Source organism: Gossypium arboreum, chromosome 13 (genome assembly GCF_025698485.1).
Source record: "Gossypium arboreum isolate Shixiya-1 chromosome 13, ASM2569848v2, whole genome shotgun sequence".
In the NCBI taxonomy this organism is placed as follows: domain Eukaryota; kingdom Viridiplantae; phylum Streptophyta; class Magnoliopsida; order Malvales; family Malvaceae; genus Gossypium; species Gossypium arboreum.
This window is the reverse complement of record NC_069082.1, coordinates 11012322-11039134: the sequence shown is the minus strand read 5'-3', so window position 1 is coordinate 11039134 and position 26813 is coordinate 11012322. Positions and strand designations below refer to the sequence as shown.

The 26813-nt window shown below is 32.6% G+C and overlaps 3 protein-coding genes and 1 long non-coding RNA gene across 7 annotated transcripts; 1 reads left to right on the top strand and 3 right to left on the bottom strand.

Annotated features, from left to right (window-relative positions):
• Nucleotides 1-13481: 13481 nt before the first annotated feature.
• On the top strand, nucleotides 13482-16639 carry LOC108461802 (uncharacterized). 2 transcript variants are annotated; one of them, XM_017761739.2, is made up of 3 exons: nucleotides 13482-14160; nucleotides 14313-14443; nucleotides 15629-16639. In XM_017761739.2, the coding sequence occupies exons 1-3, from the start codon at nucleotides 13939-13941 to the stop codon at nucleotides 16434-16436; spliced, it is 1161 nt and encodes a 386-aa protein (XP_017617228.1). In that variant the 5' UTR covers nucleotides 13482-13938; the 3' UTR covers nucleotides 16437-16639. The 2 variants fall into 2 exon arrangements, with proteins under 2 accessions (XP_017617228.1, XP_017617227.1); XM_017761738.2 differs by having other exon boundaries at nucleotides 15626-16639.
• On the bottom strand, nucleotides 14240-16294 carry LOC128286701 (uncharacterized). The gene is made up of 3 exons (XR_008277323.1): nucleotides 15292-16294; nucleotides 15129-15190; nucleotides 14240-14533 (listed from the first exon to the last, which is right to left on the bottom strand). It is a non-coding gene; the product is annotated as an uncharacterized LOC128286701 (long non-coding RNA).
• Nucleotides 16640-17314: 675 nt separating the features above from the next.
• Nucleotides 17315-19777, bottom strand: LOC108461647 (ATP-dependent Clp protease proteolytic subunit 2, mitochondrial-like). Of its 3 annotated transcripts, none has more exons than XM_053024111.1 (3): nucleotides 19040-19777; nucleotides 17918-18374; nucleotides 17315-17456 (listed from the first exon to the last, which is right to left on the bottom strand). In XM_053024111.1, exons 1-2 carry the CDS (start codon nucleotides 19338-19340, stop codon nucleotides 17929-17931), a joined length of 747 nt encoding a protein of 248 aa, XP_052880071.1. In that variant the 5' UTR covers nucleotides 19341-19777; the 3' UTR covers nucleotides 17315-17456; nucleotides 17918-17928. The 3 variants fall into 3 exon arrangements, with proteins under 3 accessions (XP_052880071.1, XP_017617037.1, XP_017617038.1); XM_017761549.2 differs by lacking the exon at nucleotides 17315-17456 and adding an exon at nucleotides 17471-17822 and having other exon boundaries at nucleotides 19040-19768; XM_017761548.2 differs by having other exon boundaries at nucleotides 17315-18374; nucleotides 19040-19769.
• A 951-nt stretch (nucleotides 19778-20728) lies between these two features.
• Nucleotides 20729-22171, bottom strand: LOC108461779 (60S ribosomal protein L44). The gene is made up of 4 exons (XM_017761711.2): nucleotides 22026-22171; nucleotides 21303-21482; nucleotides 21042-21116; nucleotides 20729-20949 (listed from the first exon to the last, which is right to left on the bottom strand). The coding sequence occupies exons 1-4, from the start codon at nucleotides 22026-22028 to the stop codon at nucleotides 20890-20892; spliced, it is 318 nt and encodes a 105-aa protein (XP_017617200.1). The 5' UTR covers nucleotides 22029-22171; the 3' UTR covers nucleotides 20729-20889.
• Nucleotides 22172-26813: the final 4642 nt, after the last annotated feature.

Sequence of the window (26813 nt, the reverse complement as noted above, 5' to 3'; positions counted from 1 at the left end):
TGTGACATTTTGAAAGGAAAAAAAATACTATCTGTGTAGTAGTGTAACTATAAAAATGGCGCTGTAATGAAAATAACTTAAATAAAAAACTTTCAAATAGTTTAATGACGATTTTATAACTTTTTAAAGTTGAATGACCAAAATATAAATTTACTAATAATTTAGTATCATTGAATTGAATGGAGTTTACCGTAAAATATTAGTTTAATCATTAACATGGTTGGTAATTTACCATTAAAGTTTTTTAACTTCAAATGTTGATTGGATTGCTCTGACATATGATTAATAAGTTTTGATGAAATTACCAATAAGAAGTTTTTGGTATATGGAGTAAACTTTAAACTTTGTTACAATATAAGGACTGAAATGATATTTTAACCAAATAAAATTATACGGGGCGGGTGGTTTAATTGACTTGTTCAAAGTTACGGTTTTAGGTTTGATTTATGTCATTATGTGTCAACTTTTTATTATTATATAATTTTAGTTCAAAAGAAAATAAAGTTTTTAAGTAAAAGTAATAATCCTTAAATAGATGTGTGCATGGGCCGGGCTAGGCCGGGGTTCTGCTAGGTCCAACTAAAAATTTAGGCTCATTTACTAGGCCCAGGCCTGGCCTTGCCTGAAAAATGAGCTTAAAATTTTTCCCAGTTCCCGACCGAATAAAATGTTAAAACCCGAAACACGACCCGACTACGCCCATATTAATTTTTATATTATTTTTATATAATTTTAAAATATATATAAACCATCAAAAATACTAAAACATCAAATAAATATTTCTCAACAAATTGAAAATAAATTTTAAAAAATATGTATACTTAAATAACACTAAAATAGATGCAACTTAACAAGCAAATGTTTCTAAAATAATAACAAAATTAACAAATATCTTTAAAATAATAAAAAAATTAACAATAAAATAAGTTTTATACAATATCCAAACAATAACAATAAAATAGTAGTAATATAATAGTAAAATAGTAGCAAAATAGAGAGAAAACAATAAGAAAATAATATTAAAAAAATGTTGTCATGTAGTGAATTTGGGCCAGGCCCTGGCAAAAAATGCCTTACCTGAATCGAATCTTTCTTCTTCGGAGTCACGGCAACCCAGATACAAAATCCATCATCACATATTCCCACTTACATTCTGGAATCATTACAGGCTGTAACAAACCCGTAGGCACTTGATGTTCTGCTTTTACCTGCTGACAAATCAAACATTTCACTACAAATTCACAAATTTCTCGCTTCATACTAGGCCACCAATACATTTTCTTCAAATCACAATACATCTTCGTATTGCTCGGATGAATCGAGTACATGTTACTATAAGCTTCTGATAAAATGTCATTTTTCAAATCTGGATTATTTGGAACACAAATTCTATTGCGATAGTATAACATACCACTATCATCAATAGAGTATTCTAAGTTCAAGTTGTCTTGAATCATCTGTCGTTTCAACACTAACTTCGGGTCTTCATCTTGTAACTCCCGAATTCGAGGAAAGAATACTAGTTTTGCCTTTAATTTTGCTACCACAGAACCATCTTCATTAACAGAAAAATGAGTATTTAACTCTCGAAGAGCAAATAATAACGATTTCCAACTAAGTGCATCTGCCACTACATTTGCCTTTCCTAAATGGTAGTCAATAACAAGATCGTAATCTTTCAATAGCTCTAGCCATCGCCTCTGTCTCAAGTTCAGCTCTTTCTGCGACATTAAATACTTTAGACTTTTATGGTCTGTATACACATAACATTTCTCCCTATATAGGTAGTGTCTCTAGATTTTTAAAGCAAAAACAATAGCAGCTAGCTCAAGATCATGTGTAGGGTAGTTCTTCTCATGTAATTTCAATTGCCGAGAAGCAAATGCTACAACTTTTCTTGACTGCATCAATACACAGCCTAAACCATTCAAAGATGCATCACTATATACCGCATACGGCACACCTGATTTAGGCTGAGTTAACACTAGAGCCTTAGTCAACATTTTCTTCAACTAATCAAAACTTCGTTGACACTCATTAGACCATACAAATTCAACATTCTTCTATAGTAATTGGGTCATCGGTGAAGCAATCATTGAAAATTTTTTCACAAATCAGCGGTAGTAACCAGCTAATCCAAGAAAACTTCGTACTTCTATAACATTCTTCAGAGTTTTCCAATTAATCACTGCTGACACCTTGCTCAGATCTACTCGTATACCATTAGCCGACACAATGTGACCCAAAAATCCCACTTCATGAAGCCAAAATTCACATTTGCTAAAATTTGCATATAACTGTTTTTCCCTCAAAATCTGTAGTACAATTCTTAAGTGCTGAGCATACTCGAATTCTATCTTTGAATAGATCAATATATCGTCAATAAACACAACCACAAATCTATTCAGGTAAGACTGAAAAATTCGATTCATTAAATCCATTAAACCAGCAGGAGAATTTGTCAAACCGAATGGCATAACTAAGAACTCATAATGACCATATCGAGTTCTAAAAGCTGTTTTCGGCACATCATATTCATTTACCTTTAACCGATAATACCCAGATTTGAGATCTATTTTCGAAAACACCGCAACATCCTTAAGCTGATCAAATAAATCATCAATACGAGGCAAAGGATATTTATTTTTTAATCGTTACCTTATTCAACTACCTGTAATCTATACACAGCCTTAATGAACCGTCCTTCTTTTTCACAAATAAGACAGGTGCACCCCATGGCGACATACTCGGTCTGATAAACCCTTTTTCCAACAATTCTTGTAACTGTGTCTTCAACTCTTTTAATTCTGCTGGAGCCATTCTATACGGCGTCACTAATATGGGAGCTGTTCACGGAAATACATCTATCACAAACTCAACCTCTTTATTGGGTGGTAAACTTGGTAATTCTTTAGGAAATACATCTATGAATTCATTCACAACCGGTAATTACTCTAACTTTGATTCAGAATTTCGAGTATCAAGAATATAGGCTAAATATGCCTCATTTCCTTTACACAATAATTTCTGAGCAGAAATAAATGAAATCATTCTAACAGTATGACCCAAATTTCCAGACTCAACCAAAATAATATCACATGTCTGACGTTTCAAACTGATTCGTTTTTCTCGACAATTCACTACCGCATCATGTTTCGTTAACCAGTCCATGCCCAAGATAATATTAAATTCTCGGAAGGGTAACAACATCAAATCAGCGGGGAATTCATGACCCTTAACTTTAAGTGGATAATCATGACATATTAGATTAACTACCACATTTTGGCCTAACAGATTTGTAACTTGTACATCATAATCAGTAGGCTCAACAAATAAATTCTTTTCAGGTACTAACATAGTACAAATATATGAATGCGTAGACCCAAGGTCTATTAAAACATACACAGGAACATCATAAAGATAGAAAGTACCAGCAATTATGTCTGGAGCAGTCGCTTCTTCTCTTGCTCGAATGGCATAATTACGAGCAAGGGCCCTAACTTCTGATCGACTAGTAGTATCTTTCATACCTGAACGAGTAGCCCACAGAATCTTTTCCCGACGAGTGTCTTCCTTTTTGAGGAGGAATTTTCTGTTTCTCCTTCTGTTCAACTCATTCTACTTGTAGTTGGGGACAGTCACAAATAAAGTGATCAGTGGCCCCACAATTATAACAAGCCCCTAACTTATTTCAACATTCACCAGGGTGACTTCTTCCACAATGTTGGCATTTAGGCTTTTGAGTATTTTGTAAACTACCCATGCTAACAACAAGTCTGTCAGACGCCTTGTAATCAGATTGTCTTGGTCTACTCTTTCCCGATCTTTTCGGTGCTGAAGTGGCTCGACTAAATTCCTCTTTAGATTTCTTTGCTGGAAAAGTAGAAAATGACTTAGATGCACTTCTTTTGAAAGATTCTTTATTCCTTCTATCTTGTTGCATCTTTTTATTATATACTTCTTCAAGTTTTTGAGCACGATCTGATAGAACAACGAATTCTCGTATTTTAGTGCCCTCTATCATCATTCTAATCTCATCATTTAGCCCTTCTTCAAATCTGATACACATTTCTTCCTCAGTGGGTACAATATCTCGTGCATATTTGCTCAGATAAATAAATTCTCTTTCATATTCAGCCACTGACTTGTTTCCCTGTCGCAAGTCGAGAAATTCTCTTTTCTTCTTATCCAAATATCTTCTACCAACATATTTCTTCTTAAATTCATTCTGAAAAAATTCCCAATTGATTTTCTCAGCTGGTACCACAGCTTCTATTGTTTCCCACAAGTTATAAGCTTCTTCTTTCAATAATGACACAACGTATATTAAGTAATCATCTGGTGAGCACGCCATTTGTTTAAAAACCCTCATTATACTTTGTAACCAATACTCAGCTTTGACAGGATTATCATCTGTTCTTCCCCGAAATTCTTCAGCCTCATGTTTTCTGACCTTTTCAAACGGAGAATGTTTATTGGATTCTATTGTTGAGGGAGGTGGAGGAGCAACCGGGAGTACTAATGCTGTTGAAATAGGGGAAGGAGGTTGCTGAGCCTAATTTTTTTCTCGCACATTCTCATTATACCATTGATTCATAAATCCATAAATCATATTTTTGAGTTATTGTTCCCGCATCAATGAAATTGGAACTTCACTACTTGTTCCTTGTTCAGAGATTTGTACTCTGCAGTTAACTTCTTCTTGCTCAATTTGTTCTAGTCTATCTGACATCTTTTCAAATCGAAGATAATCTATAATAAAAGTAAGGATTAGATCGGATCATACACGTCACACTATCACAGATTTATATGACATTTATTTTTAAGTACTGTACACATCACACACACTTCGAGAATCGACTAAATCGAAGCTCTGATACCACTAAATTTAATACCCCTAACAGCAATCGTAATCGAAATAGAGTTACGAGGCATTACTGAACTTATACACTATCATTTATACAAAATCGAGTCATAAAATTTGCATTTCAAATCAATTCTTTTCAAATTTCATTATAAAGTCGCTAATATGGGCCTACGGGGCCCAATAAATGCTTTAGAAGTGGTTCGGGATTAAACTGGAAACTTTAGAAATTTTTTCTTAGAGATAGGGGCACACGCCCGTGTGGCCTGGGACAAGGCGTGTGGCCAGCCCGTGGGGATCACATGGCCGTGTGACCAGCCCGTGTGGAATTATGACTTGCAATTTTATAAGTATCAGAGGGGCACACGGTTTGGGCATATACCCATGTGACTAGGCCGCGTGGTACACTAATTTTTCACTATTTTTAAGTCATTTTCACACGATTTTGACACACGACCATGCTTGAAACCCGTGTCCTTCACACGACTAATACACACGGCCGTGTCTTTGTCCCATGTACTATCCTGACTTCACATTTAAGGATTCAAGGGATACACGGTCATATCACACGCCCGTGGGCTTACCGTGTGTCATACACGGCCTAGACACATGCCCGTGTGTCTACCCGTGTGGACGAAAATAGGCTGTTTTAGGCCACGTTTCTCACCCTTTCATCCATTTCCTGCACTTAAACACAATTACACACTAATAGAATCCAACCAATCAATCATTTCAAGCCAAAACATGTATATTTCATTTTCAAACACAAAAGATCACATTCAACTTACTTTGCATACTTAATCGTTCCTACAATTACATAATCAAATCAACCCTTATACATGCCATATAAATCAAAAAGTTGTTTAACAAAATCTATCGGATTAAATCTGGATAGTGTCATCCTTGATGGAGATCCGATCCTCCGTTTGTATATAAATCAATCTACAAAACAAATAACATACACAAGTAAGCTTATAAAAGTTTAGTAAGCTCATAGGCATAAAATATAAATCTTACCGAACATGGTATACAAACATATATCTTTTAAGTTAACTAATTCATTCTGTAAATCACAAATTCATTAATAAGCTCATTTGAATAATTTCCATGTTTCTATTCACAATTTAACTCCTTTGGGCCCATTTCTCATTCACTTCCATTGACAAATTAGGGAACAATAATGGAATTGAGTACTTCACAATCACATTGCCATGGTAAAACCATGGACTTGCACATAGTCACATATCACACACCGAAGCCATAGCCCTGCCATGGTCTTACACTGATCACATAGAATACCGATGTCATATCCCAAATATGGTCTTATACGGGATCACATTATCACATCACACCACGCCATAGCCCAACTATGGTCTTATACGGGAACACGTATCATATTGCACTGATGCCATAGCCCAGCTATGGTCTTATACAGGCGCACATATCACATCTTTTCCGTCAATTCATCATGGTCATTAAATGAAAGCACTCAAAACCATTGTTCCAACTAGTTTGTCCTTTTAGTTAAACATTATTTAGTAATTAATACAATTTGATAGTATTCGTCTACAATAAGATATCTTAGAAATCATAATATTTTCATAATAAAATATTGAACTTTTCCATATGAACTTACCTGGGCTAATTTGCAAAAGTCGTAGAAATTCAGGGACTATTCTTGCAATTTCTCCTTTCCACGCTTCACTTTGTTTTCTTGATCTATAATTATAAAATCATTCCTTCATTAGCATCTATTTCAATTCTATTCTACTTCACAATTTATGCCCTTTAAATTTCAAAATTACACTATTACACCAAACTTTTCAATTTTTACAATTTAGTCCCTGCTCAAATTATTCATCAATTGAGCTAATTCCTCTCAAATAACACTTCAGCAAGAGATTATAAACTACTTCAAATCCTTTAACACTAAAAATTTCATCACAAAACCCTAATTTCAACAACTTTCACAATTAGATCATAAAAATTGATTTCTACAAAAATCTCTTCATAAAATCATCATATAATAAAATTAAAACCTAAATTCCATGATAAATCATCATAAAATTTTAGCACTTATTAATGGAAACTTTCAAAATTACCCATGAAATAAAAAACTAATGAATTAAACAAATGGACCTAGTTGTAAAAGTCTCAAAAACACAAAAATTACAAGAAATAATCAAGAATTGAGCTTACATGTAATAAAAATATGAGAGACCAGCTTAAAATAACCCTTAAATGGTGTTTTTTCTGGAGAGGATGAAGAAAAATGAAGAAAACTCTAGATTTACCTAATATATCATATTTTATAATTAAATTTTTACCCTATTTCCAATTTTGCCCCTTGTTCACACTTGATTTTTATTTTTCCTGCACACTAATGCTGTCAACCCATCTAATTTGGGTCTATTTACATTTTAACTCCTTCTATTATAATCTCTTAAGCTATTTAATCATATTTCATAGTTTTGTACTTTATTCAATTCGGTCCTTTTTCTTCAATTAACTATCAAAATTGTAAAATTTCTTAACGAAACTTTAATACTAACTTATTAACACTCCATAAATATTTTTAGAAATATTTATGGCTCAGTTTATAAATTCAATGTCTCGATACCTCATTTTTATCTTATTTAATCTATAAATTTCCTTTAATTCATAATTTCACTAATTCAAAAATATTTCTAAAACCACATTTAAATTTTACTTACTAATATCTAAACTCACATGTCGAATTTAGTGATCTCAAATCACTATTCCGACACCACTGAAATTTGGGCCATTGCAGTACACATAAAACATAAATGCAGATATACTGTCAATACTTCCTACAATCATATCATCCTATTCCATGCAATGCAATGTAGCAAATTTAATACAATTCACATGTGGTAGCATTTAATGTACTAAAACATGGTGAATTAGTGGCAAAATCATGCTTTTCATGAATTTAGATTAATAGTAATATAGAGCATGTCGTTCATATGGTCACAGGTATTTAGATACAATAGTAACATATATTGTTCATAATTCATACATACATATATATATATATAAAAGTAAATAAATATCACATTAATTCGATCAATAAGTGAATCTAACATACTTCATAATATCAGGGACCTAACCACATAATTTAATTCACTAAAACTAGTTCAGAACCTAGTCGGGGATTAATTTGATCAAAATATAAAATTCTGGGTTAAAACTGTAACATCTGAATTACAAGGGACACATAATCATGTGGCTAGGCCGTGTACAATGCCTTAAGCTGTGTGGAAGGGTTACACGACCGTGTGACCAAGCTGTGTAACAAACTGAGGCTATGTGGTAATTGCAAAATCAAGGTACAAGGGAGACACGGCCGTGTGGAAGGCTTTGGGTCGTGTGAGATTCAAAATTCCTAGGCTTTTAAGGGGATATGGTTGTGTGAGAGGCCGGGTGGTCCACACGCCCATGTGGCTAACCGTGTGGCCTTATTCCGAGGCACACTTTGCCCTAATTCACTTGTAAAAGAACACATATATGTCTCTAGGTTCACGAATGTCTTTTTTCACACTTAGATTTGGTCTGAGGTACATAAATCTGGTCTTTCAAATGTCAATAACCAAGAGTTAGCATTTGATTTCAAGAATCGATGGCGTTATTGAAACATTCGACAAGAATCAAGAAAGATTTGGAAATCGGGTTTCAAGATTAACGTAGATCGATACTATTTTGATAATTACAAATTCTACTATTAGAAACAATCGGACTTACTAAAATTGGATGAGAGAAACGGCGTTAGCAATAGTAAGATTTGCTATGGGTGGTAGAACGATTCACACTCGGGATTGATCTTTGATTCGAGAGAGTGTAAACAATTTTCAGTAAGGAAAAAAATTATTTGCAAAAAAGAAAGGATGAAAAAGAAAATGGGAAGATACATGGGGAAACAATTATTCTTTAGGTTGATAAGGGAAACCAAAATTCTATTATGATTAGGAAGGGGATTAAATAGCTAAGTTAAGTAAATTTAGATGGTTGTTTTGGTAAATTATCCATATTGCCGAAAATGAGAGAAAAAAGGAGAGTGACATGGATAGAACTTAGGAATTAAGGAGAATGGGGTGATGTTTAACCATTAGACTACTACTCAATCTAGGTTATTTTCTACTACATTTAATATGTATACTAGATGGATTTTGCTCTTTAGTTGCTGAAAAAAAATAGAAGGAAAATAATGGGAAGAGTGGGGTTTAAACCTAAGATTTCTGAAGGATTTCTCTAATCATCAAGACTAAGTCATTTCTTGGTGATTAATTAAATTTTTAACATTATGTATTTTGGGGTGTCACAGTTCTCTCCTTCTTAAAGAAATTTTTTCCTCGAAATTTATCTAGTTTGAATAGATGAGGATATTGTTAACAAAACGTGTCTTCTGTTTCCTATGTAGCCTCCTCAACTCCTTTGTTTCACTATAGGACTTTAACCAAAAGGATTTGCTTCCTTTTTAGAATCTTTACATCACATCCTAGAATTTGCACAAGTTCCTCTTCAAAAGACAAATCCGATCGCTCCTCGATCTTTTCAATTGGAACGATGTGAGAAGGGTCAGAACGATAACATCTCAACATAGAGATGTGGAAGACATCATGAATTCAATCCAATTTAGGAGGAAATTTGAGTTGGTAAGCAACTAGATTGATTCTCCTAACACTTTTCGCCATGGGGATACTTTCAACCGAACCTTAACACCTTTCGCCACGGGGATACTTTCAGAAAGACTTGGTCGTTGTTATTGTACTTAATGTCTTTTCTTTTTACATCTGCATACGACTTATGTTTATCAGAAGTCACCTTTAGTCTTTCTTGAATCATTTTGATTCTACCCTTGGGACCTAAAACTTTTCTTTCACCTAGTTCAATCCAACACAAAGGTGTTCAGTATTTACGACTATACAATGCCTCATAAGGTGCCATTTGGATGTTTGATTGGAAGCTATTGTTGTAGGCAAATTCGACTAAGGGTAAATGTCCTTCCCAAGTGCCCTGGAATTCGATAAAACAACCTCTTAACATATCTTCTAGAATTTGAATCACTCACTCGGATTGCTTGTCAGTTTATGTTGCACACACGTTAGTGAAATAAACAGTGATGCAAAATATTTATTTAAATCACAAGATCGAACCAAAACAATATAGATATATATATATTAGAAATAAAAATTGGATCGAAAATTTTATACCCATAGGTAGGCAAAAAAAATCGACTAGTAGTTGAGGCCTATTTTCACAGTTTCCTTAAGACAAATTCGGCTACTCCTTTGGTGCTGGAGAAACATTGGTTGATTGTCTCCTAAGATACAACAATGAGATGAGCACGACAGTAGCAATACTACAGTGATCAACGAATTGTAACCTTACTTTCTTTTATCACTGGAAATAGGTTTGAAATATGCAGGGAAAAGATCTAAAAGTTTTGGAAATTTCAATTTGTATATCTTTTCCTGCAGATTATTTGGTTTTAAGTGAAATTCAAAAATTAAAATAACTTTTGGAAATTTTGACTAATGGAGCTAATAACATTTGTGAATTAAGGAGCCATTAACTTCTAAATTAAATGAGCCATTAACCTCAATTTAATATTTTTCTGTTAATTCCAAGCAGAATTTGAAGAGATAAGCTTTGCTGAGAAAAATAAAATTACATATTAGGCTAAAATATCCGCAAGCCTAAAAGAGCTTGACATTTTGCATCGCCCATGTCGTTGATCATTGTGGTCGTGCTACTGCCCTGCTCATCCCATTGTTGTATATCTTTTCTTGCAAATTATTTGGTTTTAGAATTTTTGACTAATGGAGCTAATAACATCTGTGAATTAAGGAGCCATTAACATCAATTTAATATTTGTCCTTTTAATTCCAAGCAGAATTTGAAGAGATAAGTTCTGCTAAGGAAAATAAAATTACATATTAGGCTAAAATATTTGCAAGCCTAAAAGGGCTTGACATTTTGTATCACTCATGTCGTTGATCACTATAGTCGTGCTACTGCCGTGCTCATCTCATTGTTGTATATCTTTTCCTGCAGACTATTTGGTTTTAAATAAAATTCAAAAATTAAAAGAACTTTTGGAAATTTTGACTAATGGAGCTAATAACATTTGTGAATTAAGGAGTCATTAACTTCTGAATTAAATGAGCCATTAACATCAATTTAATATTTGTCCTTTTAATTCCAAGCAGAATTTGAAGAGATAAGCTCTGCTGAGGAAAATAAAATTACATATTAGGTTAAAATATCCGCAAGCCTAAAAGAGCTTGACATTTGCATCGCCCACGTCGTTGGTCACTGTAGTCGTGCTTTTGCCGTGCTTATCTCATTGTTGTATATCTTTTCCTGCATATTATTTGGTTTTAAATAAAATTCAAAAATTAAAAGAACTTTTGAAAATTTTGACTAATGGAGCTAATAACATCTGTGAATTAAGGAGCCATTAACTTCTGAAATTAATGAGCCATTAACTTCAATTTAATATTTGTCCTTTTAATTCCAAGCAGAATTTGAAGAGATAAGTTCTACTGAGGAAAATAAAATTACATATTAGGCTAAAATATCCGCAAGCCTAAAAGGGCTTGACATTTTGTGTCACCCATGTCATTGATCACTGTAGTCATGCTATGCCGTGCTCATCTCATTATTGTATATCTTTTCTTGCATATTATTTGGTTTTAAATAAAATTCAAAAATTAAAAGAACTTTTGAAAAATTTGACTAATTGAGCTAATAACATCTATGAATTAAGAAGCCTTTATTTCAATATTAGGCTAAAATATCCGCAAGCCTAAAAGGGCTTGACATTTTGCATCATCAATATCATGCAAATGCACCCCCAACCCCAATAAGTTTAAAATTGCACCCCCTCCTACACGTGAAAGACAACATTGATTTAGTCATTCAATAACTATCAAGTTGGTTCATATATATAAACATATTCCAAACTTGATATCTAATCAATGTGTGATTAAGCTTTCTATTTTCCTAAAATATTTCACAAGTGACTTAGTTTAAGTATCAATTTCTCATTCATCACTCAACCATTTTGAGCATATGATGTACTGTTGTAAATGTTTCATGAGGTAGAATATAAAACTATAATTTTATGATTCAAATCTCCACATTTACTAATCAAGAATATGCCTCAATGCTTTCAAAATTCTATTTTTTCCAACAATTTAAAAGTTGGAGAATGGCTATAAATAGTTTTAAGTATTGTATAATTCTAGAAAAAACAAATATTATAAAACCTATAAAAGATTAATGTAAAAATAAAATAAAATTAGAGAGACGTTTCGTTTTCGTGAAATGAGACGAAAGAATGAAATAAATAAAATTTTGTTTTGTACAAAATGAATGAAAAACAAAGGTCTAATTTTGATTTTAATCCACCTATCATGCTGCAAATTTGAATTTAATCAGTTTGCCACACATTAAAAATGTTTACATGCAGTGTTATCAATTTCAACATACAAATAATAATATTATAAGAGTTGAGGTCTTGTTAATAAAAAAAAAAAAAAGGGGGATAAAAGACCAAATTTAGGTCTAATTTTCCCCATAGTCCCTAAACTATTAAAAAATTATAATTATTTTATTTTTAACTTCATGAGTCTACTCTTTTATTTGACTGATTTAAAAGTTAAAATCTAATTGATAATACTGTTAATTTAAATTTTTAAATTTAAATATAATTTTAAAATAAAACTTTGAATATTAACATACTGCATATTCAAAAATAACAAAAAGTGGTAAGACTTGTTCGGAATTGGAGTTGGGAGTTCTTTTTTAGTCCCTAAATAACATGAATTCAGATCTTGTCATCCCTACCTCCCTCTACAAGTTAACCAAAATTCATTAATAATACATCAATTCAAGCTTAACATTTAAATCAGAACTATAAATAAAAACAAAAAAGACTGAATTTCACAAGTTTGAAGACAACAAATAACAAGGACACCAAGTTAGGTCAAATTAGAGCAAGGACATAGAGGGACTAAAACCAGAATTAGACCAAAAAAGAAACAAAGAGACAGCCGCCGAGTGAGCCGACCGACAAAACGGGGTAGGCAAAAGGAGCCGAGGTTTCGGTGGGGACATCCCTACTGTAACACGTATAACCCACCTGTTACTCGTTCCTTAAAAAAGAAAACTAAAGTGCCAAATGCACGTTGTTTTTAAATTATATATTTGTTGTTATTATTACTAGGTCTAATCTATTATCAGTCCCTGTACTTTTCACCCATATTTGAATTTAATCTCTTTCCTTTTAATTCCATCAATTTAATTCTCTACTATTTTGATGTCCAATTTATAGTCGTTAAGTTGAATTATTTGACATTTAAAAAAAGTTACTGAAAATAATAACTTTATAATTTTAATATTTGATTTACTCATTTAGTCTAATAATCCAACGTAACCGAAGTCGTGCTTGAAGAATTAATTCTTGATATTAAAAAGTAAAGAGATGAAATTTCAAATATGTAAAAAGTATAGGGATTGAGAGAAAAATTAAACCTTGTTATTATAATTATTTTTCAGTTTATAAATAATGTGTTGAAATAATAAAATATTTAGTTAACCTTCCTTCCATTACCTTGACCTTCTCTGCTTCCCTCCAGAATTTTTTATTTTATTTTATTTTTTATTTTTTATTATATTTTTTGTTTTTTTTTTTCATGAAAACAGCGTAGAGGATCCATCATCCATTTTCCCGGAAATACTGGAACCAATGCCCCGTTCCGTTTAACTGCTAATCTTATTCACGATTTCCCCCACACCATATATCTACGTTTTTTTTTTTTTTCATTTTCATTTTCACTTAAAAAAACCGTATATTCCTTCTTTTTTTTCAAAAAATTTGGATTCAATTTGGTTTCTTCGTTTCAATGCTCCAGATTTTTTAAATTTTGAATTCAACCCCCCGAAGAAAACCCAAGAATTCAGAGGTCAAAGGGAGGAGACTGATTAGATTAGGGTAAAAAAAATTGGGATTTTTTTGGTTTTTTTTTAAAAAGGGAAAACGGGGGGAAATGCTGATGGAAAGGGAGAGGCGGAATGGCATCAATACAATTGAACAGTACAGTTACGATATGAATGGCCATTACAGTCATTTTTGCAATGATTATAGTCTATTAGAAAAGGATAAGATTCAAAATTTACCCTCTTCAACGATACCGTCCGCCGGTTTCATTGAACATCCCGTTTCCCGGTTCGATACCCTCGCCGGCGTCGCCATCAAGTACGGCGTTGAGGTAACCATGTTCGTCCTTTCATTTCTTTTCTTGCATTCGAAATTCAGGATTCTCAAATAAATTTTCTTTTGGGCCCGTGTTTTATTAGGAATTAAATCTAATTTATGTCATCATTGGTAAATGACAAAATTATTGTTGTTGAAATAATTCAGGTAGCTGACATAAAAAGGATGAATGGACTGGTTACAGATCTTCAAATGTTTGCTCTTAAGACACTCCAGATCCCTTTACCAGGGCGGCATCCACCATCACCTTGCTTGTCAAATGATTCCACCACACCAGGGTATTATGTTTTTTCTTTATTACTTGTTTATGAACTTTACCTTAAATTTTTTAACTCTCTTTGCTCCCTGCATTGAGATGGTTGCATCGCCTGCAATTCAGAAAGGTTTTGTCAAGAAATCGAAAAAAACTCAAGGGGGATTATGGGTTTGTTTTAACAGTCAGTAAATCATGTGTTCTTACGATTATGAGTTATGACTTGAATTGTTATTTTGGGGTTTGGGGATAACTTAACCTATTGATGCTCTTGTTTCTTATGTTGTAATGTAGTAAGAATCTTAAGCTAGTTCATTTTGATAATAAAGTAATTAGGTGCATTCTTGCTTATTACCCCTTAAGTTATGAACTTCTCTTCACTCCATTAAGATGGTTGCATACAACATAATATGTCTTTTTGGTACCCTCTTTTGATTATGACTTGAATGGTCATTTTCGGGTTTTCGGTAACTTAACCTATTGGCGCACTTGTTATTTGTTACTTATATTGTAATGTAGTAAGAGTCTTAAGTGTATTCTTGCTTATTACATCTTAGTAATTCTCATCTTAGAGAACTTCTATTAAACACATTATCATAATATTGCCTAACTATTTGTGTAAACAACATTTAAGGATTTATTAAATCTTTTTTTCTCTCCAACTACCATTGTTGTTCATAATAGTTCTGTAGTTTTTCAAGGTATTTTACCTTCATGTGTGGATTGATGGGGGATGCTTCCTCATCCAACAATATTTGCTCACTCAAACAAACTGCAATTTGCATGTAAAAATTACTGTCTGTATGTTGATCGGATGTTGATGCTCATTCAAATTCGAAACATAGGATTTACAAAAAAAAAAAAAAAAAATACCGTTGCTTAGCATTATCTTTGGTGTTGGGTTGTTCTATTGGTACCATCCATGACTAATGAAAGGTTTTGCTAATAGAAGTGGTACTGTAGAAATGGCAGTGGAAAAGGCATTACTTTTTGCCTATGAGCCTCAACAATGGTTACAGAGGGTTTTCTGGTCTGTCGTGTCGTTTTAGTCTGCCGATGACTCACAGCACAGCAGTAGTTTAAGAGCTTTGGATCGGCTAAACGATTTCTCTCACCTTTAAAATCCTGCGAGATGCTTGTCTGATCTCTGTATTCCCTTGTTTTATTCAGTTGTTTCAGTTGAGCTCATGATTGGTTTAACTCTCAGCAGGCAAAGCAGTGCCAATGAATCCCCAGCAAAAAATTTGCCAGTCGATTGGCTCGACTCGTTCCAGTCTTTGAGATTGAAGAGTCCTCGAAGGGTCTCCCCGGCAATGAGCTCATTGCAAGGGTACTATGGCCTTAGACCAACAGAAAAAAAGACCATGCCCGAAGGTTTTGAAATGGCACTATACAGGAAGGGTGAAGCTGATTATTTGGAAGATGGTCTGTTCCTTAAACCCTCCTCTTCCAACCCTCTTTCGATGCTTAAACGGAAGTCTAGAAGTGTAGCTAATGGATTTTACGATGAGAATGGTGAAATCCTGGTAGATATCATGTCTGCAGGTGAGGGCAAAGAAGGTGAACCTGATAATAAATCCAATGAGAAACTTATTAGAAGACGGCAGAAATCCGAGGCTGACTTTACTGCCCGCCTATTGAAGGAAGATAACACTGGCAACGCAGGGTTTCCAGCGATAACTGCAAAACAGCTGGCACTGAGATCAAAAGCAGGAAGCCGGATGAATTCCGTGGCAGTCGACGGGTTCAACGTGGCAGCAACGATTTTAGGAGAAGAATGCATGGTCAATGGATATGGGGAAGTGAGGAAATCATCGAGCACATCTTGTTTGCACGATCATCAGGAAAACAGCAGCAATAGTGGTAGTAGTAGTTTTTCATCTCTGTGGCCGGTAGCGTCAAAATGGAGCTTGAAGCCTGATTTGCAAGCACTTTCAACTGCAGGCATCAAGAGACCTATTTTTGATGGATTTACGAAACCCATGCCCGCTCGTAAAAACAAAGCGGCGCTTGATTAGCGTAGCGTTTAAAACTGAAATGCCATTTTTCTTTACAACAACCTTGAACCAACTGCTACATGCTAGCCTTTTGAGGAGTAAATATTATAGAAAGAACTAAGGAAAGGAAAAGAAAGGCCTTATAAAGAACGACAAAAAGGAAAAAGAAAAACAGTTCATGAATTGAAATTTAAATAATAATTTAATTTTTTTATTGTTTTCAATTCAGTATTTCTTCTTATTCGATTAGTTGAATTTCTAAATGGTTATCACTCCAATATATTTTTGATTCGATGAAAATTGACGATGACACAGAAAAAGCTTAGGAGAGAAGAAAAGTAATTCTCTTTTAAGATGTATGATCTACTTTCTGGATATTTATTTTATGGTGGGAGTCTCTTCTATTGCGGATTAGAAAATTATCACAGGAAATAAAGTCGTCCAGCAGGTGAATGCAGAAAAAGTTTTAAGAGGCTTAAATTAAATCATAAATTTTGGGAACTGAAAAAACAATTTTATCATTATATTTATTAATAATTTCATCATTTTTAAAACTCTCAATGGAAAGAAAATCACGTATGAACCTCCCAATCTCAGCTCTAGGGATCTCTACTTAATTACCCATTAAATTCATATTGTCTCAAATCAAAAACCTTATTTATTATTTAAAATATCACAATATTTATTTTTATAGTTAAATATAAATAAAAATTGGATTTTTGCCCATCATATTGGGATCCATGTGGGGAAAGCCTTAACAAGGACAAGAACCTCCAAAATTATCCGACCACTGTTTAGCCACTAAAGGCTTAAAGGCTCTCACCACCACAGTAAGAACCTCCACCTTTTCATCAACAACTCTAAATTTAAATGTTTAGAATTCTTTCATAAGAAGAGCCTTTTGAAATTCAATGAATGTCCCAAAATTAGCAGATAATGGTTTACAACTTGGGTCTGAAGAATTTCCAAGCCAAAGGTCCAGATAGAAATAGACAGCACAAGAACAGACATTTAAGCTTTAGCTATAAAACTATATGAAACCTGAGGAAAAAGAATCAACATGAAGCTTCATATTTCTTTTGTATAGAGCCTAAATAGGAACAAAGAAAATCAAAACAACAATACAACAACGAGAATCTTGTTAGCATTTATGATTGAATATATTTTCAGAATCGAGACCAACGAATGTTTTAATCCTGTGGAAGGAATTCTTATTTTTTCACCCAAGATAACCCCTTTTCATGGCAAAAAGCAAATCAAGCCCATCCATCTAATGAATATACATTTCCACTTAAGTGCACATGATTCTCAAACAAAAACCTTCGCAAGCAAAACTTTATATATGCATCTCATCTGATCTTGTAAAAGTACCGATTGAAATAGTAACCGATTACCTCCCTAAATTCTCTGAAACCAATTCCAGAAGCATAACATCAATCAACAGCCGAAAAACTGCTAGGCAAAGAACAGTTAAGACAATGAAATCACATGAAAGAGCTTACCAGCTCCGATCCTAATTGGAACCTTTGTCTTTGGTGTCTTTGTCGTCTTGGTTATCTTTGGTTTCATTAGCAACAGCATCAGTGACCAGAGCCATTGGCCTTCGATCAATAACTTCATCAATTAACCCAAACTCTTTAGCTTCTTCGGGGGTCATGAAATAATCCCTATCCATGTTCTTCTGAATCACATCGACCGATTGCCCCGTGTGCTTGGAATACAAAGCGTTCAATGCATCCCAAACACGAACGATCTGCTTAGTGTGAATGGTCAAGTCTTTAGCCTGCCCACTGTATCCACCAGAAGGCTGATGAATCATGATGGTGGCATGGGGGAGGGACCGCCTTTCACCCTTGGCACCCGCAGCTAAAAGGAGAGAAGCCATAGATGCAGCTTGCCCCAAACAGATTGTGTTGATTGGAGACTTTATGTATTGCATGGTATCATAAATTGCAAGGCCTGTAAAAATGAATAGGTACAATTATGATTTAAGTCCCTCTGCTGAAACTTGAAGTTAATCTTTTTAGTTTATTTTGACATAATTTAGTCCTCTACTTTTAGTAAGCCAACATTAACAACACCTTTAGTCGCATTCAAGTAATGACAGAGATTTTTTTTGGTTCGGTCACAGTCACGTCAATATAAAAATCCAATCAACTACGTTCAACAAATAATAAGTTTAATAAAAAAATATTCATAGCGAAAATCCAATCACCTATATTTAACAAATAATAGGTTTACAAAGGCGCCCGAATGCTTAAAAGCTATTTTTTAAAGAAACTCATCTCAATCACTTTGACAGTAACAACTGTGTTATCAATTTGGACATAAGTATCAAAATATCCCAAACTAAAGTAGAAAGTTGAAATTACAATTAGACAATTAATAAATTTATATTCAGCTGAAACCATTTAAAAGAAAATGGCAATTAAAGTGTTGTCAATTTGAACTCACTAAGGATCAAAATTATAGCAAATTAAAGTAAAAGATTTAAATCTAAATGTCAGCATAGTAAAGGGACTAAAACTACAATTAAATCAAAACAGTGTCACTATGGTTGTTGAGAACAGCGCAGAATTGGGTATTTTTCGAATTAGAAAACTGAAAAAAAAAATGCAAAGTACCTGCAGTGACTTGGCCGCCGGGAGAGTTAAGGTACATATGGATGGGCTTGGAAGGGTTTTCGGATTCGAGGAAGAGGAGCTGGGCAACGACGACATGGGCAGTGTCGTCGTTGATGGATCCATTTATGCAGACGATCCTTTCCTTGAGGAGACGAGAGAATATGTCGTAAGCTCTCTCGCCACGCGAAGAGTGCTCGATCACCATAGGTATTAGGCTGTATTTCCGGTGGACGGAAGGCGATAAGGAGGCCATGGTAGCGGAAGAAATGAGGCGTTTGGTGCTTGAAATAAGGCCCCTCATGGTTGCAGATCTCTGGGTACGGGTTTTGGAGAAGGGGGGAATATGGGATAGAATCTTGGAATTGGGGGAGGTATTACCAAACTACTTTTGTGAGCGAGACTCACAAAGGATCCTTCCTTCTGGACTATACTTCAAGGTAAGGTTGTAAGATCCTGCTCCGTGATCCAGACAACCGATTTTCGGTTTAGTAGATATAAAATTAAGAAAAATAATAAACATAATAATCTCTTCTATAAATTATATAACAACAAAACTAAATATTTATACAAACTTAAATCCATCTCTTCAATCAGATGGTTTTTAACCCATTTTTATTTGATTCTACTAATTTTTTAATGATTTAATCCATCTTCATTTCTTCCATTTTATGATACCAATTTTCAATTATCAACCATGCTTCAAGTCTCTCTCTATTGTTTATTTCTTTTCTTTTTTATGGGTAAATTATGCTTTTAAGGCTAAAACTTGTAAATTAATTTTAACAAATATAAAACATAAAAAACTTATATTAATAAAAAGAAAAATAGAAGGAGAAGTAAAGAGAATGAAAAAAAACACAATAACCAATTATATAAATTAACTTAAATTTTTTTAAAATAATAATTTAAGACAATTAACGACTCAATAACTAAAATATTACAATACAACAACATAAACAATTAAAATATAAATAACTAAAATATAATCTAAATAAATAAAATGACTATTTTAATAATTTTCTCAATTTTGATCAAAATCTAAAACCCAACTAAATTCAATTTGATTTACCAAAAACTTAAAACAATACAAATAACATTTGAAATCGAAATAATCCAAATAAATAAAACTTGGAATAATTTAAAAATATAATATATTGGAAAGCCGAAGTTGAAATTTAAAATCTCAAAATTAACCAACAACTATTATCACAAATCTAAAACTGATTCGATCTAGTAAAAATTTTAGAAAACCTATTGATCGGATCCAAATAAAGTAGGACACAATCATCTCAACTCGTTTTGACATCAACTCAATCCATTCAACATTCAAGTCTACCTAAATTCACACATATATATTACTAAATCTCTTTAAAGCACAAACTCAAATAGATTTAGGTATGCAAGCGCAGTAAAGTAAAGAGACTAGAATCATCGGAATATGAGTACCCAATAAGTATTGGATCGAAAGGAGGGCCAAGAGAGAGTTAACCTACTAAGTATCTTGCCATCTAAAAAATGAATAATGCAAGTGACAGATAATTTATCCATGTCAAATGCATGATCCCAATGATACAAAGCTTGCGAGGTCTTGATTTCATAAGTTTCTTCGTTAAGGGCGTTGACCTACAAGATCTCAAGGAAGTGATGCGAGCTCACAAGATATTGATATAACAAGAACCAATTAGACAATTGCTATCAATGAGTGTGACCGATGCCATTAACCTTAAAAAGCACAATATCCTCTTAAAAACAACATTAGAATACTAATATCAAACTTAACAAAACTCCATTCTGCCTGAAGTTCCAAGTAAAAACCCATAACATAAAATTTGACATGAATATCATCACATCTAGAAAAGAGATGTTCCTTTCCCCTTCTTGTCTCCACCAATTTCAAAGTGCTTGCACCTCTGCCACCAAAAGAACAACCAAAAAGTTAGCTCATGAAACAACATGGATAGCCACAAAATAACACAGTAAAGGGGGTTCTCACTGCACCAACCTTGATCGGATGCTGTGAGACATGCTTGCAACCCTGGCATTGCAGCCGTAGCACAATCTTCTTGGTGGTCTTTGCCTGTTCAACAGATACATGGTCATATATATATGCAAAGGCTTGGACTCTCGAGAAAATAGCACTAATCAAATTGACAACATGGATAACTAGACATCCCGGAATATGCAACATGAGACTCGTGATCTTTTTCAAAAGTATGTCTAACATCCATTCAAGGAATAAATGACAAGTGACACAAAAATTTACCTTCTTGTGGAAGACTGGTTTGGTCTGACCACCATAACCTGATTGTTTGCGATCGTAACGTCGCTTCCCTTGAGCAGCCAAACTATCCTTACCCTTCTTATACTGTGTAACCTTGTGCAAAGTGTGCTTCCTGCACTCCTTGCTCTTGCAATAAGTCTTCTTCGTCTTAGGTACGTTCACCTGCAATACCGATTCACAAACTAAGCTCAAAAAAAAAAGAAAATTGTTATAAATTTAGCAACCATTCCCTCAAATGTAAACCTAGATTACACTTCATTGACAGCACAAGAAAACAGCACCACCATGACCAAAATTTACCCTTTGTAATCTCATCAAACCCTAGGCTACATTCACTAATTCATCAAAATATAACAAATTCTGCATCTTCACTGGTGATTTCTTGAATATAAGTACCATTAAACGTATAAAATTAAAAACTGCAGTAGCAAACCCTAAAAGTTGTGCAATATATTAAACCAGAAGCAGATAGGCGAAAAAAAATCAGCATAGATTCCTGTAAAATGGGAAAATAAAGGGAAAAAAATCCCAAGTCCTACATCCCACTACGCAAATGTTCTTATACACTAATAACCATAAGCAGGAACAACATATTCTATTAAAACATTTTGTAAGGGAGAATTTAAACCAGATTCAAAATAAGCCCAAAAGAAAAATGAGAGCAATCAAAGAAGAGAAAGAATTAGGCAGAGAAAGATAGAGTACCATGGTTGCGGCTGGTGAGAGATGACCCAAGCTCTTTTTCGGTGTAAATGGTGAAGTAGGAAGCAGCCAATTGATGATTTTAACCTAACTGGGGTTTTTAAATGGCTCCCTTCTTAGGGTTGGGTTTTGGGCTTAAAAAAAATAACGTGAATTGTACCTTTGAATTAGGCCAGTCGGATTTGTTCTAGGGTTTAGTTAATTAAGATTTTAAAAAATATATATATATTTTAGTTTGGATTAGTTTTTGAGTTTGAATAATTTTGAGTTTAGTTAATTTGTGGTTTGGATTATTTTGAAGTTGAGCGTGAGGTTTAGATTTTTTAATTTGGATTATTATATGTTTTAGTTATTTGAAGTTTACATTATTTTGAGTATTGGTTCCAAATATTTCAAGTTTAATTTACTTTTAGTTTAAATTGATTGGGTTTTTGTGATTGCAAAGTTATAGTCAATTTAAATTGCTTCGAATTTGGAGTGGATGAGTTTGGGATATTGAATATTTATGATTAAATCGGATTGTGTTAAGTTGAGTTTAAATTGATTAAGATTTTTCGAGTTGGAGGATACAATTAACTTGTTTCGACTTAAAATTTAAGTCTAGGTATGAGCAAAATTCAATTCGACTTTTAAAAAAAATGAATTTAAATTAATCAGTTCAAGTTAGTTTAGTTATTCAAGTTATCGAATTAACTAGAATAAGTAGTTCGAGTTATTCAAGTTTGAACTCATCTAGAAAATTAGGGTGAGTTGGATGGGTGATTTACTTGCGGTTAGTAAAAAAAATAACGGTAACGATGTGATTAGATATTGTAGCGTGAGACAAAAAATAAACTAAACGTATTGCACCGCACTACCCATCCAAACCCACACTTAATCAATTTGCCAATAATGGTTTAGTTTAAATTGTTACAGTTATTTTTATTTAACTCAACAAATTTATGCTAATCGACTTAATTTGAATTTTATTTCACTTAATTCAATTCACAAATTTTTAAAATTGAATTTGGTTAATATAATAAGATTATTCAACTTGAATAACTTAAATTTTATTTTATTCAATTCGATTGTGTAACACCCCTTACCTATATTCATCGCCGGAATAGGGTAGGAGGCATTACTGGAGTTTACCGAATTAATTTTCCATTAATACTAGTTAAATACTATTTATTTACTAAAACATGTCATGGTGTCCTTTAGATGGGCCTCCAAAGCCCAAAACATACTTCGAGACCAAACTAGAATTAAATCGAAACCATAAGATTTTTTTTTTTGCTCAATATAACCCCTTTATAAATATCTAACCTTCCCTGTAATTTTTAAAACTAAGACCAATCTAACCAACCAATTCATTTCAATCAATTTAATACAAAATTATACTTCTATTATAATTATACTATTTAACATACTCATCATTCTTTACTTTAATGTATATTCATTAAACAAGTCTTAATATTTATATAATCACCAAGCCTTATACATGCCATATAAATCAAAAGGAAATTTACAAAAGCTACGGAGATAATCGGATAGTGTGATCCTCTGTGTTGATCCGATCCTCCGTATACTTTCACGTCAATCTACAAGAGACATTGAATACACTCAAGTAAGCTTATAAAAGCTTAGTAAGTTCATAGGGATAAAACATAAATCTTACCAAATATTTATACACTTATACTATATACACAATTATTAAGTTCACCTGTCAATCACAGTCATTGGTGAGTTCCCTGTATAAACTCACTACCACTTATCCATTTTCATTAATTCTTTTGGGCCCATTTGTCATATATCATTCTTTAACCAAATTAGGGAATGGTAACGGAAAATTGAGCACTTCACTTTCACTTTGTCATAGTATAACTATGGTCTTGCATATAATCACTTATCACTTTTTAAAATCATAGTCCTGCCACGGTCTTACACTGATCACATTTATCACTTGTCACTGATCAGATAAGTGTAGCTGAGGCTACCACTTATCGCTTATCACTTGTCACTGATCAGATAAGAGTAGCTAAGCTACCACTTATCATTTGTCACTTATCACTTATCAGATAAGTGTAGCTGAGGTTACCACTTATCATTTATCACTTGTCACTGATCAGATAAGAGTAGCTAAGCTACCACTTATCATTTGTCACTTATCACTGATCAGATAAGTGTAGCTGAGGCTACCACTTATCACTTGTCACTGATCAGAAGTACTCAAATCCGACATTCCACTCAATTTGATCATTTATTCGATTTTCGGGTTGTTATTTTATTTTCTATTCATCAATAAATATATTTCATCATACATTATATAATTCATAAAATTAACATATAATCATTAAGCTTCAACCATATGAACTTACCTGGGTCGATTTATAAAATTTGTGAAAATTCAGGGACTAATCAGCTACTTTTTCTTTTCCTCGACTTGCTTCGGGTTCTCGATCTATCATTGTAAAATCATTCATTTATCAGTATTGACTTCATCTTCAACCCGCTTATAAGTAATATTATCTATAATTTAATTGTTTACTTATGTATATTCCAATGCTGTCCATTGGTGTCATAGTCACTAAATTATTTTTATATTTAGCTACAGAATTCCAAATTAGGATCTGCTAATTTTATCTAAAACTAGACTCATATATCTTCTTATCATAAAATTTTTAGAATTTTTGGTTTAGCCAATAAGTACAGTTTATTCTTTAAAGTCACCCCTGTTCTGCTGTCTGGTAATTCCGACCCTTCTTCACTAAAAATTAATTATCTCTTCGTACAGAATTCGGATGATGTCCATGTTTGTTTCTATTGAAAATAGACTCATTAAGGATTTTAAAAATATAAATTTAAGCCCCTAATTATTTTTCTCCAATTTTTTATGATTTTTCAAAGTCAGAACAGAGGATCCCGAAATCATTCTGACATTGTCTCACAAAATCTATTATATGTCATGATCTACAATTCCGTTGCTTACACCGTTTCTTCTATGAGAAACTAGACTCAATAAGCTTTAATTTCATATTTTTTTCATCTTCTAATTCGATTTCTAAAATTTATGGTGATTTTTCAAAATTAGACTACTGCTACTGTCCAAAACTGTTTTAGTGCAAATGTTGATTTCGATTTTTGCCCCAAATTTCACAGTTCATACAATTCAGTCCTTGCTCAATTAATCCCTCAATGAAGCTAATTCTTCCCAATTAATGCCTTACCTTAACATTATAAGTTATTTCACAATTATTTAAATTCAGAATTTTCACATAAAACCCTAACTTCAAACTTTTTCACCTTTAGATCCCAAACATTCACTTTCTATTCAATTCTTTCAGTAAAATCAGCATATAAACAATTTAAAACTCTAATTCCATGCTAAATCATCATATAATTCCAGCACATATTCATATCAGCTTTCAATTTCTTTCATAGAATCAAAAACTAATGAATTAAACAAGTGGACCTAGTTGTAAAAGTCATAAAAACACAGAAATTTCAAGAAATAATCAAGAATTGAACTTACTTGCAGTAAAAATATGAAAAAACAGCTTAAGAAAACCCTTCTATGGTGTTTTTATTGATGAGAATACAGAAAAATAATGAGAATTCTAGATAATTCCACTTTAGTCCTAGTTTATTAAGTAAAATTTGCAATATTCCAATTTTGCCCTTAATTCATCAATTTTCCTGCTGATTTCATGCACCTTGCCGTCCAGCCCAAATAGACCTGGGGTCTATTTTCCTTTTAAACCCTCTCTCTTTTATCATTTAAGCTATTTAATCATTTCCCATAATTTTACATTTGTTACAATTTAATCATTTTATTCAATTAATTATCGAAACTTTAAAATTTCTTGACGAAACTTTAATACTAACTTATTAACACTCCATAAATATTTATAAAAATATTTATGGCTCGTTTTAAAAATTTTCAGACTCTTGAAATCTCGTTTCCGATTCTAATTTAATTTTTTTTTCTAGTACACTATTCGCTATTTCAAAATTTTTCCTGACTTCACACTTAACTTATATTCACTAAATTATTAATATTTTCTACTCATTTGTCGGATTTAGTGATCTCGAATCACTATTCCGACACCACTGAAAATTCAGGCTATTACAGATTGAATGTTCACTTCTCTAAGTCGAGCCCAATATGAATGCACCAATAAATGTATCATTTTTCTTTTGAAATTAATATATGTTCGTATCGATTTATTTTTGATATACCATTTTAATTATCAATAATTTTAAAAATATTTAATATATGCATATTTTTATATATGTTACATAAATGAATTTACATATAAAATATTAATCAAATATGAAATTCTCATTATAAATTTCACAAACAAAAATCTTATACAATACGCGTATTCTTGAAGTTTTTAAATATTTTGTCCTTTTTTTTTGTTTGTTTTACAAGTTATTTAATTTTATTAATATTTAATAATTTTATACTTTTAAATTTTAAAGTTAAAGTTGCTAATTTTAATGGTTAAACTTTTTATTATTTATTATTATAAGGTAAAAAAAAATTATAGTGCTTTTTTAATATATTAGTTATGCATTTGTTGATACACAATGTTTTAATCTATATATTTAGAATTGGGTAAAACGAGTCATTATGATGATATAAAATGAAATTTTTAAACATGTATGAAAATTTTAAATATTTATTTATTTTTACCTTTTATTTTCTTTCTTTTGTTTGTTTTATAAGTTAGTTACTTCTTTTACTATTTAATAATTTTTCAACAAAATTGTTAAATTGAGGTTAATATTTTATTATTTTACTTTTAA

Bases quoted from the DNA above. Each gene is read 5' to 3' on its own strand.
- LOC108461779 (XM_017761711.2), bottom strand. The intron at 21,117-21,302 runs GTAAATTTTTGT...TCTGTTGAACAG, and splicing joins AACCAGTCTTCCACAAGAAG to GCAAAGACCACCAAGAAGAT. The intron at 20,950-21,041 runs GTTGGTGCAGTG...TTTTGGTGGCAG, and splicing joins TCTCACAGCATCCGATCAAG to AGGTGCAAGCACTTTGAAAT.
- LOC108461802 (XM_017761738.2), top strand. From the start codon at position 13,939: ATGCTGATGGAAAGGGAGAGGCGGAATGGCATCAATACAATTGAACAG. The intron at 14,161-14,312 runs GTAACCATGTTC...GAAATAATTCAG, and splicing joins CCATCAAGTACGGCGTTGAG to GTAGCTGACATAAAAAGGAT. The intron at 14,444-15,625 runs GTATTATGTTTT...TTTAACTCTCAG, and splicing joins AATGATTCCACCACACCAGG to CAGGCAAAGCAGTGCCAATG.
- LOC108461647 (XM_053024111.1), bottom strand. From the start codon at position 19,340: ATGAGGGGCCTTATTTCAAGCACCAAACGCCTCATTTCTTCCGCTACC. The intron at 18,375-19,039 runs GTACTTTGCATT...TCATTTTTACAG, and splicing joins CGGCGGCCAAGTCACTGCAG to GCCTTGCAATTTATGATACC.